This window comes from Ictidomys tridecemlineatus, chromosome 4, assembly GCF_052094955.1.
Source record: "Ictidomys tridecemlineatus isolate mIctTri1 chromosome 4, mIctTri1.hap1, whole genome shotgun sequence".
Classification (NCBI taxonomy): Eukaryota; Metazoa; Chordata; class Mammalia; order Rodentia; family Sciuridae; genus Ictidomys; species Ictidomys tridecemlineatus.
In genome coordinates this window covers 141,459,825-141,474,775 of record NC_135480.1, presented here as the reverse complement: position 1 = coordinate 141,474,775, position 14,951 = coordinate 141,459,825, and the positions used below count along the sequence as shown (strand labels likewise).

Sequence of the window (14,951 nt, the reverse complement as noted above, 5' to 3'; positions counted from 1 at the left end):
AAAAAAAAAAAAAAAAAAAATTCAGATTTTGGAGATAATATCTTAATAAAACTTCATGCTACCTAGAAATCTAATTTAATTCTGCTTGTACAGAATACAGTTTTTATTTTATTTGCCTTTTATTTTAGTGAGTTGCTAAATAGAAATGTTAATAGAATACTCAGCTACTTGAATAAGAAAGTCTGTGAATAATTCTTAATTCTTCCACAAGAGGGCCTTCTTAGAAAAGTTTTTCATTGTTTAATGTTACCATATTTCTATACAATTTCCATAACAACTAAATTTTCTCAAAAAAAACCTTTAAGAATAATGATAATATTTATTCATTTCTTTCAAGATATATACCTACAAAGTAATATTTTCTGAGATATTAGTGGGGGTAACTTGTAAATTTCGCCCTTTTCTCCTCTTATATCTTAAATAGATTGAGTATTTTCTGTTCTCTATTAACTATTAAAGGCTAAACTCTAAACAGAGATGGGAATAAAGCCATTCCACTCTGATTTAAAGCATTTTATATAAATGTATAGTCCCTTCTTTCTATCTGCAAAAATTGTGATTTAAAATAGACAAGTGCTGTCAGGCACGGTGGTGCACACCTGTAATCCCAGCAGCTTGAGAGGCTGAGGCAGGAGGATCATGAGTTCAAAGCCAGCCTCAGCAAAAGTGAAGTGCTAAGCAACTCACTGAGACCCTGTCTTTAAATAAAATAGGGCTATAGATGTGGCTTAATGGTCGAGTGCCCCTGAGTTCAATCCCTTGTACAAAAAAAAAAAGAGTAGGTGCTATATGAAGAATTATGTCAAAAACATGTATGTATAGAAAGAACTTTTTTTATCTTTTATTGATTTTATTATTTTTTTAAAATACACGACAGCAGTGGAATGCATTACAAGTCTTATTACACAATTTTTTTGTATCTCTGTATATAAAGTATGTTCACGTCAATTTATGCCTTTATACATGAACTTTTTTTTTGCATTACAATTCTTAATACACATATATACCACAATTTTTCATATCTTTGTTTGTATACAAAGTATGTTAACACCTAATTCAAGTCTTCATACATGTATTTTGTATAATGATATCCATAACATTCCACCATCCTTGCTAATACCCTGCCCCTTTTTGCCCCCTCACATACAGCAGGGAACTATTAAATGAGTTGTCCTTCTAAGTCCGGAGCTTCCACAACTCAGTGATGTTTCTTTCCCAAACTTCATTTTAGCAAAATTAGAGGAACGGAACAGGAAGCAGGAATAGAAGTCATTAGGAATATTTAGTTCCTTTCCAATTGCCCCCTGTTGTACATTTGCCTGAGTACAGTGGCCCCTAAAGAGAAGAGTAAGGTTACTGGGAGTATTTAACATTTTCTTTTATTTCTCTCAGGCCATAAAGACTGAGGAATTCATTCAAGGAAACAATAGTACTAAGTGATTAGTATAAAGTCTTGCTCATATGTTCAGTACAGTAAGGTCCTTTTACTTTTCGCAACTGTATCTTAGTTTAGTTTATTTTATTTCAAATTCATGAGCATAAAAATCACCTGAAGACCTTATTAATAATATAGATATCAGGAACTGGGGTTGTGGCTCAGTGCTAGTCATTTGCCTAGCATGTGTGAGCCACTGGGTTAGATTCTGAGCACCACATAAAAATAAATGAATAAAATAAAGGTACATCAACATCTAAAAAATTCTTTTTTAAAAAATAGATATCAAAGCCTAATCCTCAAGATACTAAGTAAGTAGATGTGGGGTGGGGCTAGGACATCAACACTTAAGGTGTTTTTTGTGCAATTTGAGTTTAGTGCGAAGAACAAATTGGATCTTTCACTTTCTTGAACACCTGTTCACTGCTCGTTCCATAACCTCGGACATTTTTTTTAATAGCTCTCAGACACATCTAAAAAAAGATAACGTATTTCTCAAGATTGTAATGGGGATCAGATTAATTTACTTATGGGTTATAATAATGCTTCGCCTATAAGAGGCATTCAGTAGATTACTCATCATGCGTGAAACTTTCCCAGTCTGACCCTTGCCCATCTTACCAACTCTGATTGCTGACAAATTCCCCTCCTCTAATCACATTAGATTACTTGTTTCTTAAATAAGCATGTCTCTGAGGTTTTCATGCAAAATATAATACTGGCATTTAATAGGTTCTCAGTAATTATTTGGTAAAGGAATGAATAGGTCCATGAATAACCACAAAAAAGGTACTAGAAAAAGGTCGTTAAATTTCAGATATGTGGTAATTTAATTAAACAGCTCTCTGATTTAACAGTAATGTTCAGATTTTCAAAATGTTTCTTTTTCGGGGCTGGGGATGTGGCTCAAGCAGTAGCTCGCCTGGCATGCGTGCGGCCCGGGTTCGATCCTCAGCACCACATACAGATAAAGATGTTGTGTCCGCCAAATACTAAAAAATAAACATTAAAAAAATTCTCTCTATCTCTCCCTCTCTCTCATTCTCTCTCACTCTTTCTAAAAAAAAAAAAAAATGTTTCTTTTTCTCCTAATAGCAACGTTTCATTGAGTTGGATGAAAATAGACAAAGATTATTGCAGAAATGCAAGGAACTTATGAAGAGAGCTAGGCAAGTATGTAATCTTGGTGCAGAGCAGAGTGTTCCTCAAGAATATCAGACAGTAAGTATAAAAATTATATAATGCTACAGTTGCCATAACACATTAATTTAAGCTTAAAGTATCTTATGCATTATAATAGGCCATGAAAAATATGATGTGTCATAAAAAATATGGGATTTTTTCCCACTTTAAAATGGAATACACATATAAAGTAATTTCATTCAGCGGATTTTCTCTACTCAGATTTGGCCATCAGTCTTATTACTTAATACTAAAGTTATTAAAATGTAGGAATTACCTTACAGAAGTATTGGTACCATAATAATCTTTCTTGCAATAAAAGTGAGCTTTTTTTCTCAAACCACCTTTAAGGAGTGCATTGTATCAGCAATTGGTGTGTAACAAACAGTAAGTGGGATGATTCTTAGAGAAACAAAGGCAAAATGAAAATGTTTTCCTAGAAATTGGAGTGTTTAATTAGGGTTTACAGGGATCTGAATCTTAAGAACTAACATCTGTCAGAAAAGGAAAAAGGAGCTCTCAGTGTCTTCATTTTATTGACTGACATCACTCAGTATAATTAGTGAATGTTTCCCTTCAGTTCACATTTCATTGTTGTATACCCGACCTATGATCCTAGTCTTTATCTGACAAGTGGGGATGACACCTTTCCTGCCTATTGAAAATAATGTCAAAATAAAGTAAGAAAATTAGTTTTTAAATAATTAGTATTTGAATGTCTTTTATTTTAGTTTTTAATTTGTAATTTATTTTAATAGATAATGAAATATATACTAAAGATATAAAAAGCAGGAAAAAAGACTAACTTGGATTACATTTGTCAAATCACCAGAGATTTTATTTTGATACCTGATGTAGAAACCTCAGAGAATGGATTTGACTGGGTAAATGTTAGGAATGGAGTAGAAATCTGTAAAACTAATTGAGGAGGTTATTGTTTTTAAAGATAGTACTAGAATTTTTCCTAAATATGTTTTTTCATAAAATACGTGTTTTCATAAAATAAATATTAGTTTAATATCTGCATTAGTTATCTTTCAAAAATAGCATGATTTTCCTTGATAATTTATACTGCTTTTGAAAGAAACAGGATTAGAAGATAATTAACATTCATTAAAAATGTATTAATTACTTGCATTAATCAAGATAGACATTCTTCTATACTGAAACATTCTAGTCTGCAGGATGGGGCAGACAAAAACACAAAGGCAAATAGATAATGTAAGATAAAGATGTTATAGTTTTGTGGGAGTTTTTTTTGGTTGGTTGGTTGGTTGATTGGTTGGGTTTTTTGTTGTTGTTGTTTTGTTTTTGTTTTGTACTGGAGATTGAAATCGGGTGCTTAACCACTCAGCCACATCTCCATTTTATTTAGAGACAGGGCCTTTTGAATTGCTTAGGACCTTGCTAAGATGCTGAGGCTGGCTTTGAACTCAGAGTCCTCCTGCCTCAGCCTCCTGAGCTATTGGAATTACAGGTGTGTGCCTGGTGAAGATACTATTTTTGATAAGTCCTGAATGAAGAAAGGAAATTACTCAAGTGAAGATGTGAGGAAAAGTATTCCAAGCAGAGAAAGTAGTTCATACAAAGCCCCTTAGATGGAAGTTATTTAGCATATGTCAGGACAAGGAACTCAGTGGGACTAAAAAATTATAATCCAAGCAGAGAGGAGGGCAGATACCAGATTATGTAGGGTCATTCTTGTACAATACATATAAGAAAGGCAGCAGGAGACCATTTAGAGAACCAGACAAGAAATTATAGTAGCATGGATTAGGATGGTAGCACTAGAAAGAGAGGGATTGATAAATTTAGAGAGTCTTTTTAATGACACAGCTAATAGGATTTACTGGTGGATTTGGATGAAGGGGTAAGAGGAAACCCCTCGGTTTTTCATCTGAGCAAATAGTGGAGCTATTTACTGGAATGGAAAAGATTGAAGGAGAATTGTGTTTGCTTAAAATAATGGAAAAGGTGGATGAAATGAAGATTTTGTTTCAGATGCCTGTTAGAGTCAGGTGAAGGCAAGTAAGTGTTAGGCATATAAGCTCAAAGCTCCATGGACAAGTTAGAGAGTCAGCAAATGTACATAAATATATAAAGGTCTATAGAAGTAGAACTGCATTCTAAAGGATTAAAAAAAGATTAAGATATTAGATTAATATAATTTATCAATCTCTTTTAGGATTTCAAGATTCATATTGTACCTTTTAGTATATGGGCTAGGCAAAACAATGTACTGCTTGTCTCCCCTCATGCTTAGGTATCTGTTCTAATTTGTCTCTGTGGCATGGATTCAGAAGAGGGTCCTGTGGTGAAATTCTACTGTCAAAGTAACTGGATTCTTAGGTTGCTTTTGTAGTTCTTCATAAGTACAGTATAAAGTTCTAACTTCTTGCTCTCTTTCAATGCCCCACATATTCTGGACCCATTCTACCAATTCAGCAAGTACCCACCATTCCAAATGGACACAACTCCTCACCCCCCATGGTATGCAGTGCTCCTTCTTTTTTCCAAGCTTCTGTTTCCTTTCTGCCTTGTTCTTCCTTAGCCATTTGCTTTAAGGCCCAGAGATGAATTCTAGGCCTTTCAATTCTCTTAACTCTCCTATAGCATGAACTGGTACTTTTTCAAATTCCATAATCTGTGATATGTACTGCTTATTTTAATACTCAACATCATTACATTGCCTTAAGGTATTACCCACTGTATACATTTTGATTTCTTTTAAAGTGTAAGCTTTTTGAAGACAAAAGACCTTGTTTATATTTCCTTTGCAACTTTGAATGCTAGCATGTTATCGATTAGATAGTAGATAATTAGTATATTATCTTTCTTTTTAACTATTTGATTGGAACTGTTTTTGCTGTGCTATCTCTAATGATAGGTAATTTTTTTTCCTCTTTAGGCTTTCCAAGATCTTCCAAACACATTGGATGAAATTGATGCTTTATTAACTGAAGAAAGATCAAGAGCTTCCTGCTTCACAGGACTGAATCCTACAGTATGCCTCTTTCTCTATTCCCATTCTGCAGCCACCACAGTTGCCCCCCTCCACACACACCACACAGTTCCCTTCAGTACTTGCCTCCCACTCTGTACTAGAGCCTTGGTAATAATAAGCTAGACAGCAGGAACAATGTGCTTTAAATGCCAGATTCTGAATCTATTAGAATTTTAAATAGATTCTTCCTAAGGAACACAGTGTTCCGTGCCTTTTCTTTATAAAAAGAATAGTTGGGTTAACTTGAAATACTGTAACGTCTATTTTTTTCAAGGATTTAAAAAATGGCATTTCAGTATGTAATAAGAACATATATTAATTGCATACAAACAGTGCAACACAATTGACGTTTTCAATTAATGTTTTCATTGATGCAAAATTCTACATAATGTTATCCTTTGGTAGATTTATCTTAAAGGAACATTTTTTTCTGCCAGGTGGTTGAGGAATACACAAAAAGAGAAGAAGAAATTGAACAGTTAACTGAGGAACTAAAGGGAAAGAAAGTTGAACTAGATAAATATAGGGAAAACATTTCACAGGTAATTTTGTAAATATTTATTTATTTATTATCATATGCTTATTATTAATGGTTTGGGCATTTAGAATAATAGAAAATGGAATGATATACCCCTTAAAAAAAAAAGTGTTTTCCCATAACTAGATCGATATTGATATAAAATTTGTTCTATGTAAAGGTATATATCAGAATATAATAATACTTCTTTAAAATTATGTATTTACATTGCCTTTTTTGTAGGTAAAAGAAAGGTGGCTTAATCCCTTAAAAGAGCTGGTAGAAAAAATTAATGAAAAATTCAGCAATTTTTTTAGTTCCATGCAGTGTGCTGGTGAAGTTGATCTCCATACAGAAAATGAGGTAAAATAGCTTTTGGAATATATTTCTTGGCAATTAATTTTAATTAAGTGCTAAAAGTACATGTAAAATAATTTACTTTAGAATTATGTCTGAAAATTTGGCTTACTAAAAAATTATCCAAAGGAAAAGACCACCTATGGTATTCCTTTAAGGTCATGTTTTTGCGGGGTTTGTTGTTCTATTTTTTTTTTTTTTAACCCTGCAAGGGTGGGTGGATGTTTGAGATTAGTGACTAATTCCTTACTAGCTCTGTTTGTGTCCAATTTGAGTAAGGGTTATTCAGCCATGTTGAATAACCACTTTCTAAGTTAGAAGAATCATTAAATTAGAAAACATTACTAAAATACACTGTATGTCAGAAGTTCCTTTTTGATCAGAAATTTAAAAGAACAAAAATATTTGGAAATGTGCTAATTTTTTGAGCCACACACAGTTCATGTTGATGTGTAAAGAGAGCCTGAAGATGTAGCTAAGTGGTAGAGCACGTGCTCAGTATATCAGATGCCCTAGATTCAGTCCCCAGCACCAGAAAAGAAAGAGAGTCAGGTGTGTTGGTGGATACCTGTAATCCCAGGAACTTGGGAGGCTGAGAAAGGAGGATTGCAAGTTCCAGGCTATCCTCAGAAACTTAGTTCCTAAGCAACTTGGTGAACTTTAGCTCACAATAAAAAATAAAAAGGGCTGAGGATGTAGCTCAATTGTAAAGCACTCCTAGGTTTAATCCTTAGTTACCCCTACCAAAATAAGTAAATAAATAAATAAAAGAAATGTATATAGATGCTTCAAAATAATTGGGAAACAGAAGTAGGTGAGTTTATAAATGAAACAATATTGGCCATATATTGATCATAGTTGAGGCTAGTTGCTGGCACATTGAACTTGTTTTAGTGTTCTCTCTAATTTTTGTTAATTGAAGCCAGGCACAGTGGCACGCATGTGTAATACTAGCTACATAAACATAAAATTTAAAAAGGTACTGAGCAGGTGGCTGGGGTTGTGGCTCAGGGATAGAGCACTCACCTAGCAAATGTGAGGTGCTGGGTTTGATTCTCAGCACCACATAAAAATAAATAAAATAAATGTATTTAAAAAAAGGTACTGGGGATATAGCTTGGTGGTAAAGCTCCCCTGGCTCAACCCCTTAGTACCAAAATAATACTAATTATGAATAATCTGTGTATGTTGAAAACTTCTCCACAATAAAATTTTGATGAGAAGATAGTAAAAAATATCACTTCACAAATTTTCCATTTTAGCATGTATGGAATTTTGTGTTATGTTACATATATAATTATAAAACAAGGTAACACTCCCCCTGAGGAGTTTAGACCCTTAATTCCTTCATCTGTGTAGTTTGAAGCATAAATATAAAATATTATTTTATTTTTTGAGTACCAGATCTAAGATATTAGGTACTACTACAGTGATTGTCATCCGTACATTCCTTAGGTTTGCTATAATTAAGAGGGATGTATTATAATAACAATAGTAATTTTTAATATGCTTCCTTTGTGTCTAGTACTTTTAAGTTATCTTATTTAATTATCTTATTTTCTTATCTTATTTAATTCTTTCAACCATCTTGGAAGGCAGATGTAAATAAAATAAAATAAAATAAAAACACACATTTACTAAATATCACTTAGCTTTTAAATAACAAGAAATCAAACTATATAGATTTCGACCAATTAAGGCATAAATATATAATCAAGGAAGCACAGTGAAATATATGGAACTTGACCTGTTGTGGAGATCCCATTCTTTAACTCCTAATGCATGATACCGTAACTTTATCACATGCTTTTTCTTCTGGACAGCTTTTCTCTGTTTTATTTTTATTTTTAAAAATTTTTTTGGTACATTGTAGTTGCACATAATGATGGGATTTATTGTTACATATTCATATACACACATAGTATAACAATATAATTTGGTCAGTATCGCTTTCCAAAACTTCCCCCTGCCCTCCTCACCTCCCATACCTTAGTCTCCATGAGATCCACTGCTCTTTTTTACTGTGTTTTAAATGATAACTGCACTTCTGTAGATGATTATTCAGTGCTAGGCTCCTGGATAATGGACATTCTTACCTCTTCTCAGCCTCTTCCTTTGTCTCCCTTCTGTTCTGACCTCTTTAATCATAGTTCTTTAATTGCCTTCTTTATTCAGGTCTTCAGTGAGATGAAAGAAGCTATAATAGGGCAGAAAGAGTAAAGGATGGATGTTAGAGCCAGAAGCAAAACTATAGTAATCAAAACTGGTAGTCATAAATTATAGAGTTAATAAAATTATTGTGGAAGAAATGCAGCATGTCAGTTAAAAACTTGACATTGAGAATTAGAAGTATTACATGTTTATTACATTGTCATTTATTTATTTTGGTGTGCTTGGCAGAGGGGTGGAGGCGATGGCAAACAGATTAAAAGTGGTATTTCTAAAATTTGACAGTGTAACAGAATCCTTAAGGTTAAAGAAGTTTACTATCGTTACCCACATGACATTTACTCAGTTTCCCCAAACTAGGGCAGTGTGTCAGATTAGAAATATTAAAGGTAAGAGAAATTTAAGAAATAAAGACATAAGAGAAAAGTGGAGGGCATGGTGGGATGGTCCAGCTCTGATGGAGACTGGATCTAACAACCAAATGGAGCCCACCTATTTTATTTAAATGGGTAGGAACACCAGTGGGATTCAGAGTTGAAGAACTTCCTGAGGAAAACAGGAAGAAGATGGCAAAGACAACTTGGTTGGGACTTAGCAGGTTACGTCCACCTCCTCTACTTCCAGGCTGCTGCATTTGAACCTAGGGCTGTCTGAGCCAACAGGCGGAGTCAGCATAATCTGAGCAGTCTTGAATCCATGGGATTTCTCAGGAGAGTAAGACCCCTGCCTTAAGATGGCTCAAACAAATCCATAAATCATTCCCAGCCCCCAACAGTTTTACATTTTTGTAAAAGTTCTGTTAGTCTTACACTCTCTAATGTACTCACCACTCATCTCAAACATGTTGTAGTCAATTACATATTGTGATATTTTGGATATAATATAGTATTAAAATTACAACCAGAGAAGTGAAAAATTCTGCTCCTTTTGTATACACGGAATCAAAGAGCATTCTTCTGTCATGTATAACTGATTAGGCTATTATTAAAATGAATCTTACCTATTTCTTTTTGATTTTTTAAAATATGACCACTAGGAAATTTTTAATTGCCTGTTTCTTTATGTCTTTTGGTCAGCAGTATCTTAGACCATACAACACTATTTGTTAAATAGTTAAGAGTATGTGTGTGTGATACTGGGGATTGAACCCACACATGCTAGGCAAGTGCTCTGTCACTGAGCTACATTCCTAGTCTTAATAGTTAACTTTTAACTAGTGAGTTATGTTTTAAGGTAAATCTGAACCCAAGTGATCTAGAAATGACAAATAACACTGATAAGAGCAGTAAATAAGCTTTAGAGCAAACTCAGTTTGAGCAAAATGTATAGAACATTGAATGTACCTTGTTATATATCTGGCACTTTGCTAAACACTGTATGTATATATGTGGCATAATATAAAAATTCCTGCCTAATTTTCTTCTTACCTGAGGTATGGGGAGAACTTTTGGTCCTTTGCAGAGGCATACACAGCTACTTCTCCAGCTGAAAATGGCATGGCACTCCATTGAGTTTTAATTATTTTTACCTATAGTTTAAAAACCCAGCATGCTGAAACTAAAATAGTGCCTTTCCATGACAGGTCTTCTCACTAATTTCTTAAAATTCTTGGGAAAGCCTGCTAAAATTAAAACCAATGGTATAGGACAGGAAAAAATTACTTTTAATTTGAATAATATCTTGTCCAATAGAGCCTTCTTAGATGGTAACTTCTTAATATTTTATTTTTTAAATTAATAACACTAGATTTTAAGTTATTTACTCTTTAAACTGATTTATTCCGTCTATTTTCAAACAATAGAATTAAATTGCCCAGGGCCTGAGAATATAACCAGTTGGTAGAGTGCTTCCCTAACATGCTCAAGGCCCTGGGTTCAATCCCCAGAACCACCAAAAAGAATTAAATTGCCCAGGTAAACTGTCATCTTGCAACTTTTTAAATGTTTTTTAGGAAGACTATGATAAATATGGAATTCGAATTAGAGTCAAATTTCGCAGTAGTACTCAACTGCATGAATTGACTCCTCACCATCAAAGTGGAGGCGAAAGAAGTGTTTCCACCATGTTATACTTGATGGCCCTTCAGGAGCTTAACAGATGTCCATTCAGAGTAGTTGATGAAATCAATCAGGTATAGTGATTATTATTTTATTTGGATCTGATTGTATCCTGTAATGAATATAACTATAACCATTGTTATTGTCATGGTTTAGGGAATGGACCCAATCAACGAACGGAGAGTGTTTGAAATGGTCGTAAACACTGCCTGTAAAGAAAACACATCTCAGTACTTCTTTATTACACCAAAGGTATGTAATAAACAATCTCAAAGTGCGTGTGCATGCAGAAGTCCTCTGTGACTGACTTACTGTGTAGAAGATTTTGGCACAATATGTAAATATGAGCAGGAACACTCCCCTCCCAAAAAAGAAATCAAAAATTTATAATATTTACATTCATATAAGGATCAAGTTCCAGTGACATAACCAGAAATCTCATTATTTGAAAAAGAAACATAAGAGGCAAATCTTATGTTTGAGAACTGAGCTTTTCTCCCTGCTGTTGGCACTCATTCCTCTTCTAGAAAAGCTCCTCTTTTGGCATTAAAAGTTGACTGAAGAATGCAAACACTAGAACTCTCATCCTTTTCATTTTCCCAGAAAATTCTGTCCTATCACATACTTTCCCCGTCTTTATTTACCACTGTTACTCCTCTGGCCCAGAGGAAATCAGAAGTATCCCAACATCTTCTACTCACAGATAAACTTTGATAACAATACAGTTATCTTATGACAATTTTCTGTAATCTAGAACTATTGAAATGAGAATTTTCTTTTGTTACATCTAGTGCTGTAGGAAAATTATAAAAGGGATATACTCAAAGATGTATTTATTAAGGTAATCAGATACTTATTTTTCTTTTTCAACTAAGTAGTCATGAAAAATTTCATTGAAGAGCCCATCCCAAATTCAGATTTTTATTGAGTTTTATTGTCTGCTTTTTTCCTGCAGATACTCTGTGGAATAGGCAGATCTGTTAATACTCTAATTCTTATCAAACACCTTGTCCTACAAATAAAACTTTCCTGCACACACTTTTTGGGCTACCAGTATATCACAGTGCTTGACCACAGAAGTTGCATGAGAAGTGTTTGTGGATAAAAGTGAAAGTGTCTATCCTAGGAAAATTATGAAAGACATACTCTTTTCCAGAACCTACCTGGGGAGTTGTATCATCCAGTTGTCCTATGAACTTAAAGGATTCCCTGGTGTTGATTATTTCTTAAGCCGGTATGCTAACTCAGGTAGCAATCACAGTCTGGCAAGGCTTATATTGAGGTATTTGAGAGCTTCCTTCATGTTTTGTTAATATTAGAATAAGCTGATATATTTGACAGTGAACATGTAAAGTTGGAAAACTATGCTTCTTGGTGTATAGCATTGTGTGACAGTTTGTCTATTTTAATGCAGCTCCTGCAAAATCTTCCTTATTCTGAAAAGATGACAGTATTATTTGTCTACAATGGTCCTCATATGCTGGAACCAAACAGATGGAATTTAAAGGCTTTCCAAAGGCGGCGGCGCCGTATTACATTCACTCAACCTTCTCAGTAGAAGCAAAGGGAGGGAACTTGGAAGTTTTTCTGTTAGATTCTGTTTATAAATGTGGCTCAACTGAATAAAAGTTAGTAGATTTATTAAAACAGAAAGATTGATTATTTTTGGAAACTAGCTTTTAAATATACAAATAGGTTAGTGAAATGTATACCACAATGATTTCTTTCTCTGGAACATCATCTGGTAGTAAAAGTTAAGTCTTCAGTCTTGGTTGATCTTCCTTAGTACTCTGTGAGTAACTGGATTCCCATGCTTAAAGGTATTTACTATTGCATATCTAAGGTACGGTGGAATGGAGGTTATCAACCACAAGTTGTTTTCTTGACACAATAGCCCTGAGCTTTAATTGCAAATTAAATTAATAAGAACTAATTACCTATAAAGTCATCTTAAGATGACTCTAGAATTTAAATTCTACTTTCTCCCAGTGTTATTTAACTTTTTAAAATTGATATGGAAGTATCTAATGTATAGTAATAATTTATGACAAATCTATTCAGTGCTTTCTATTAAAAAAGATTACCTTATCTCCACTAGGAAATGGAGTTTTGTGGGCCTTTGAAGTAAGTTTTATGAAACTTGATGCTGTTATGGTTTTTCAAGGGAAAAAAAGGCAGTGGGCCTCAAAAATGCTAGCAGAGCTTCTTTGAAATGCCACAAGGTGGCCACTAGATGATGCAAAATGCAGCCAAAAAGATTGACAGAGAATAAAATCAGGTGACAAGGGTTTTTAAAGAATAACCTTGTAAAGTCTGTGGGGGGGGGGTGTTTTGTTTTGTTTTTGTTTAAATTTCTAAAAAAAAAAAAGAACATTTTTATAATTATTTTTAGCAAGATTTTCTTAAAATTTCATATACTGGTTTCTACAATTTGTATTTGAAATTTCTCAGTGCTGTATTAGAGTGAGGGGAAAACATTGATTTGTTTAAAACCATAATGTTTTTAGAATTTAAGCTTAGAGGTCCTTCTTTACGGTGTTGATCTACCCTTTATCTTAGAAAATCTAGTTTAAACTGTTTTCTTCCAGCTTGAAAGAATTAAATGAGAAAAATCATTTGTTTATCTCTGAGAGTTTTGCTAATTAACAGTGCCAAACAAATCCTATTCTTTTAAAAAAAGTAAATCTTGTAAGAAAATGGACTGGTCCAAGAACACGTCTTTGAGTAGTGAATTGGATCTGTTCTGGTAAACCTGACAAAATTTTATTTTATTTTATTTTATTTTATTTTGACTTGCTAGGCTGAATAAATTGAAGAATGGCATTCAGTTTGGGTTTTGTATATTCTTAAATAGCCACTGACATTTATATTCTTATTAAGTCAAAAAATAATGAGCTGAGTTTATGTCCTTTTCCTTAGACATTTTCTCTTTTAAAACATATTTTTTCTTTATAAATGTTTTAAAAGAGCCCTCCCCTCCTAAGTAAACTAAACCTAGTGCATGTCATATGAAAATATTTCAAAATGACATTTTTACTAGTATGAACAAGTCATATGAACATTGAAAATTTGGTAACATATTAGTAAATGGACATTACCAACTGTATTCTGTTGTTACTTTGTTTCCTACTATAATATCTTTATTAATATGTTCTTGGTGTAGTTTGTTTTTTGATAGTTATTACAGTCATCTTGTTTCTACAAAATGAACCTCATTGTGCTTGAAGATTAAGCATATTTGAAAATAAAATTTTAATTTACAAATGCAAAGTTACTTCATACCTTGTTTATAAGAATTATATTTCTCTATTAGACAAAGTAATATTTGGTTTTACATTGAATTTTGAGCTCCGAAGGATAAATTATGTATCATTTTAACACATTAAAGAATAGTAAGTCTAGAGCAATATAGTTTCAACCACTTAAACCGTCATGTTTTCTACAAATGTTGATTTTTAATTAACATTCAAATTGTAAGTACTTAAAGTAAAAGCCTGATTTGATGAAAAAAATGATATTGAAAGCTTTAAGGTGACAAGCATTTTTGATTACTAAATTTTCATTGATTTGCCCAAGGAGAGTCTCTCTTAAGATTTTCTATATTGAAAGTAAGAAGAAAGATTTCTTGCTGCTTTCTGATTGTCTTTTGGACGTATGCCTATCTTTGCAATATAAACCTTTAGTATGTGAAAAATGTAATTTTGTCTTGCAATTGTATGTGTACATGTCTGTAATTGATAAAAACTCCGTGGAAATGCTAATTTGTTGGTAATAAATACATATTTTCATATTCTTTGGGTGTGTTTTTAAAACAAGAACTTGTTGATTCTTTGAACCTTCTGAGGAGTCACTTGGTTTTCATATTTTCTGAAAAACAAATCTGAGTTATTGAGAAGATCAAATGAAATCTGGGGAATATTAAGGAACCTAGTTCATGATAGGTGCTTTTATAAATGTTTGCTTTTCTCCTGTTTTTGAAAACTGTAATATATTGATTTTTTTATACCTCAAGTTCTGAATTCTAAGTAAAGTTAATATATAGTTGCTTATTGATAAGTACTGTGAATTGTTCAAAGGATACAGAAACCTACCAGCTTTGAGGAAATCTTGTGCATTCAGATGTAAATATTTTCATATATTTTATAATCTTCATGAAATATGAATATAAGTTAGATGAGCTATCCTAAAGATACTTACACTAATCCATGTCATTATTCTATAGTCATACCA

At 33.1% G+C, this 14,951-nt stretch overlaps 1 protein-coding gene across 3 annotated transcripts in view; it reads left to right on the top strand.

The window, feature by feature from the left end:
* The window catches only part of Smc5 (structural maintenance of chromosomes 5), a 94,665-nt gene extending 80,151 nt beyond the window's left edge, over positions 1–14,514 (top strand). The window contains exons 18-26 of one of the 3 annotated variants that reach the window (XR_005733912.2): positions 2,531–2,656; positions 5,063–5,107; positions 5,526–5,621; positions 6,059–6,163; positions 6,382–6,501; positions 10,616–10,795; positions 10,878–10,973; positions 11,878–12,003; positions 12,136–12,164. Coding sequence is in view for 2 of the 3 variants with exons in the window: in XM_005324097.4 (XP_005324154.1) it covers positions 2,531–2,656; positions 5,063–5,107; positions 5,526–5,621; positions 6,059–6,163; positions 6,382–6,501; positions 10,616–10,795; positions 10,878–10,973; positions 12,136–12,279 (912 nt within the window). In the remaining variant the exon portion in view is untranslated. Of the gene's footprint in view, positions 1–2,530; positions 2,657–5,062; positions 5,108–5,525; positions 5,622–6,058; positions 6,164–6,381; positions 6,502–10,615; positions 10,796–10,877; positions 10,974–11,877; positions 12,004–12,135 lie in introns of all 3 variants that reach the window. The other 2 variants (XM_005324097.4, XM_040285677.2) reach the window with 2 other exon arrangements.
* Positions 14,515–14,951: the final 437 nt, after the last annotated feature.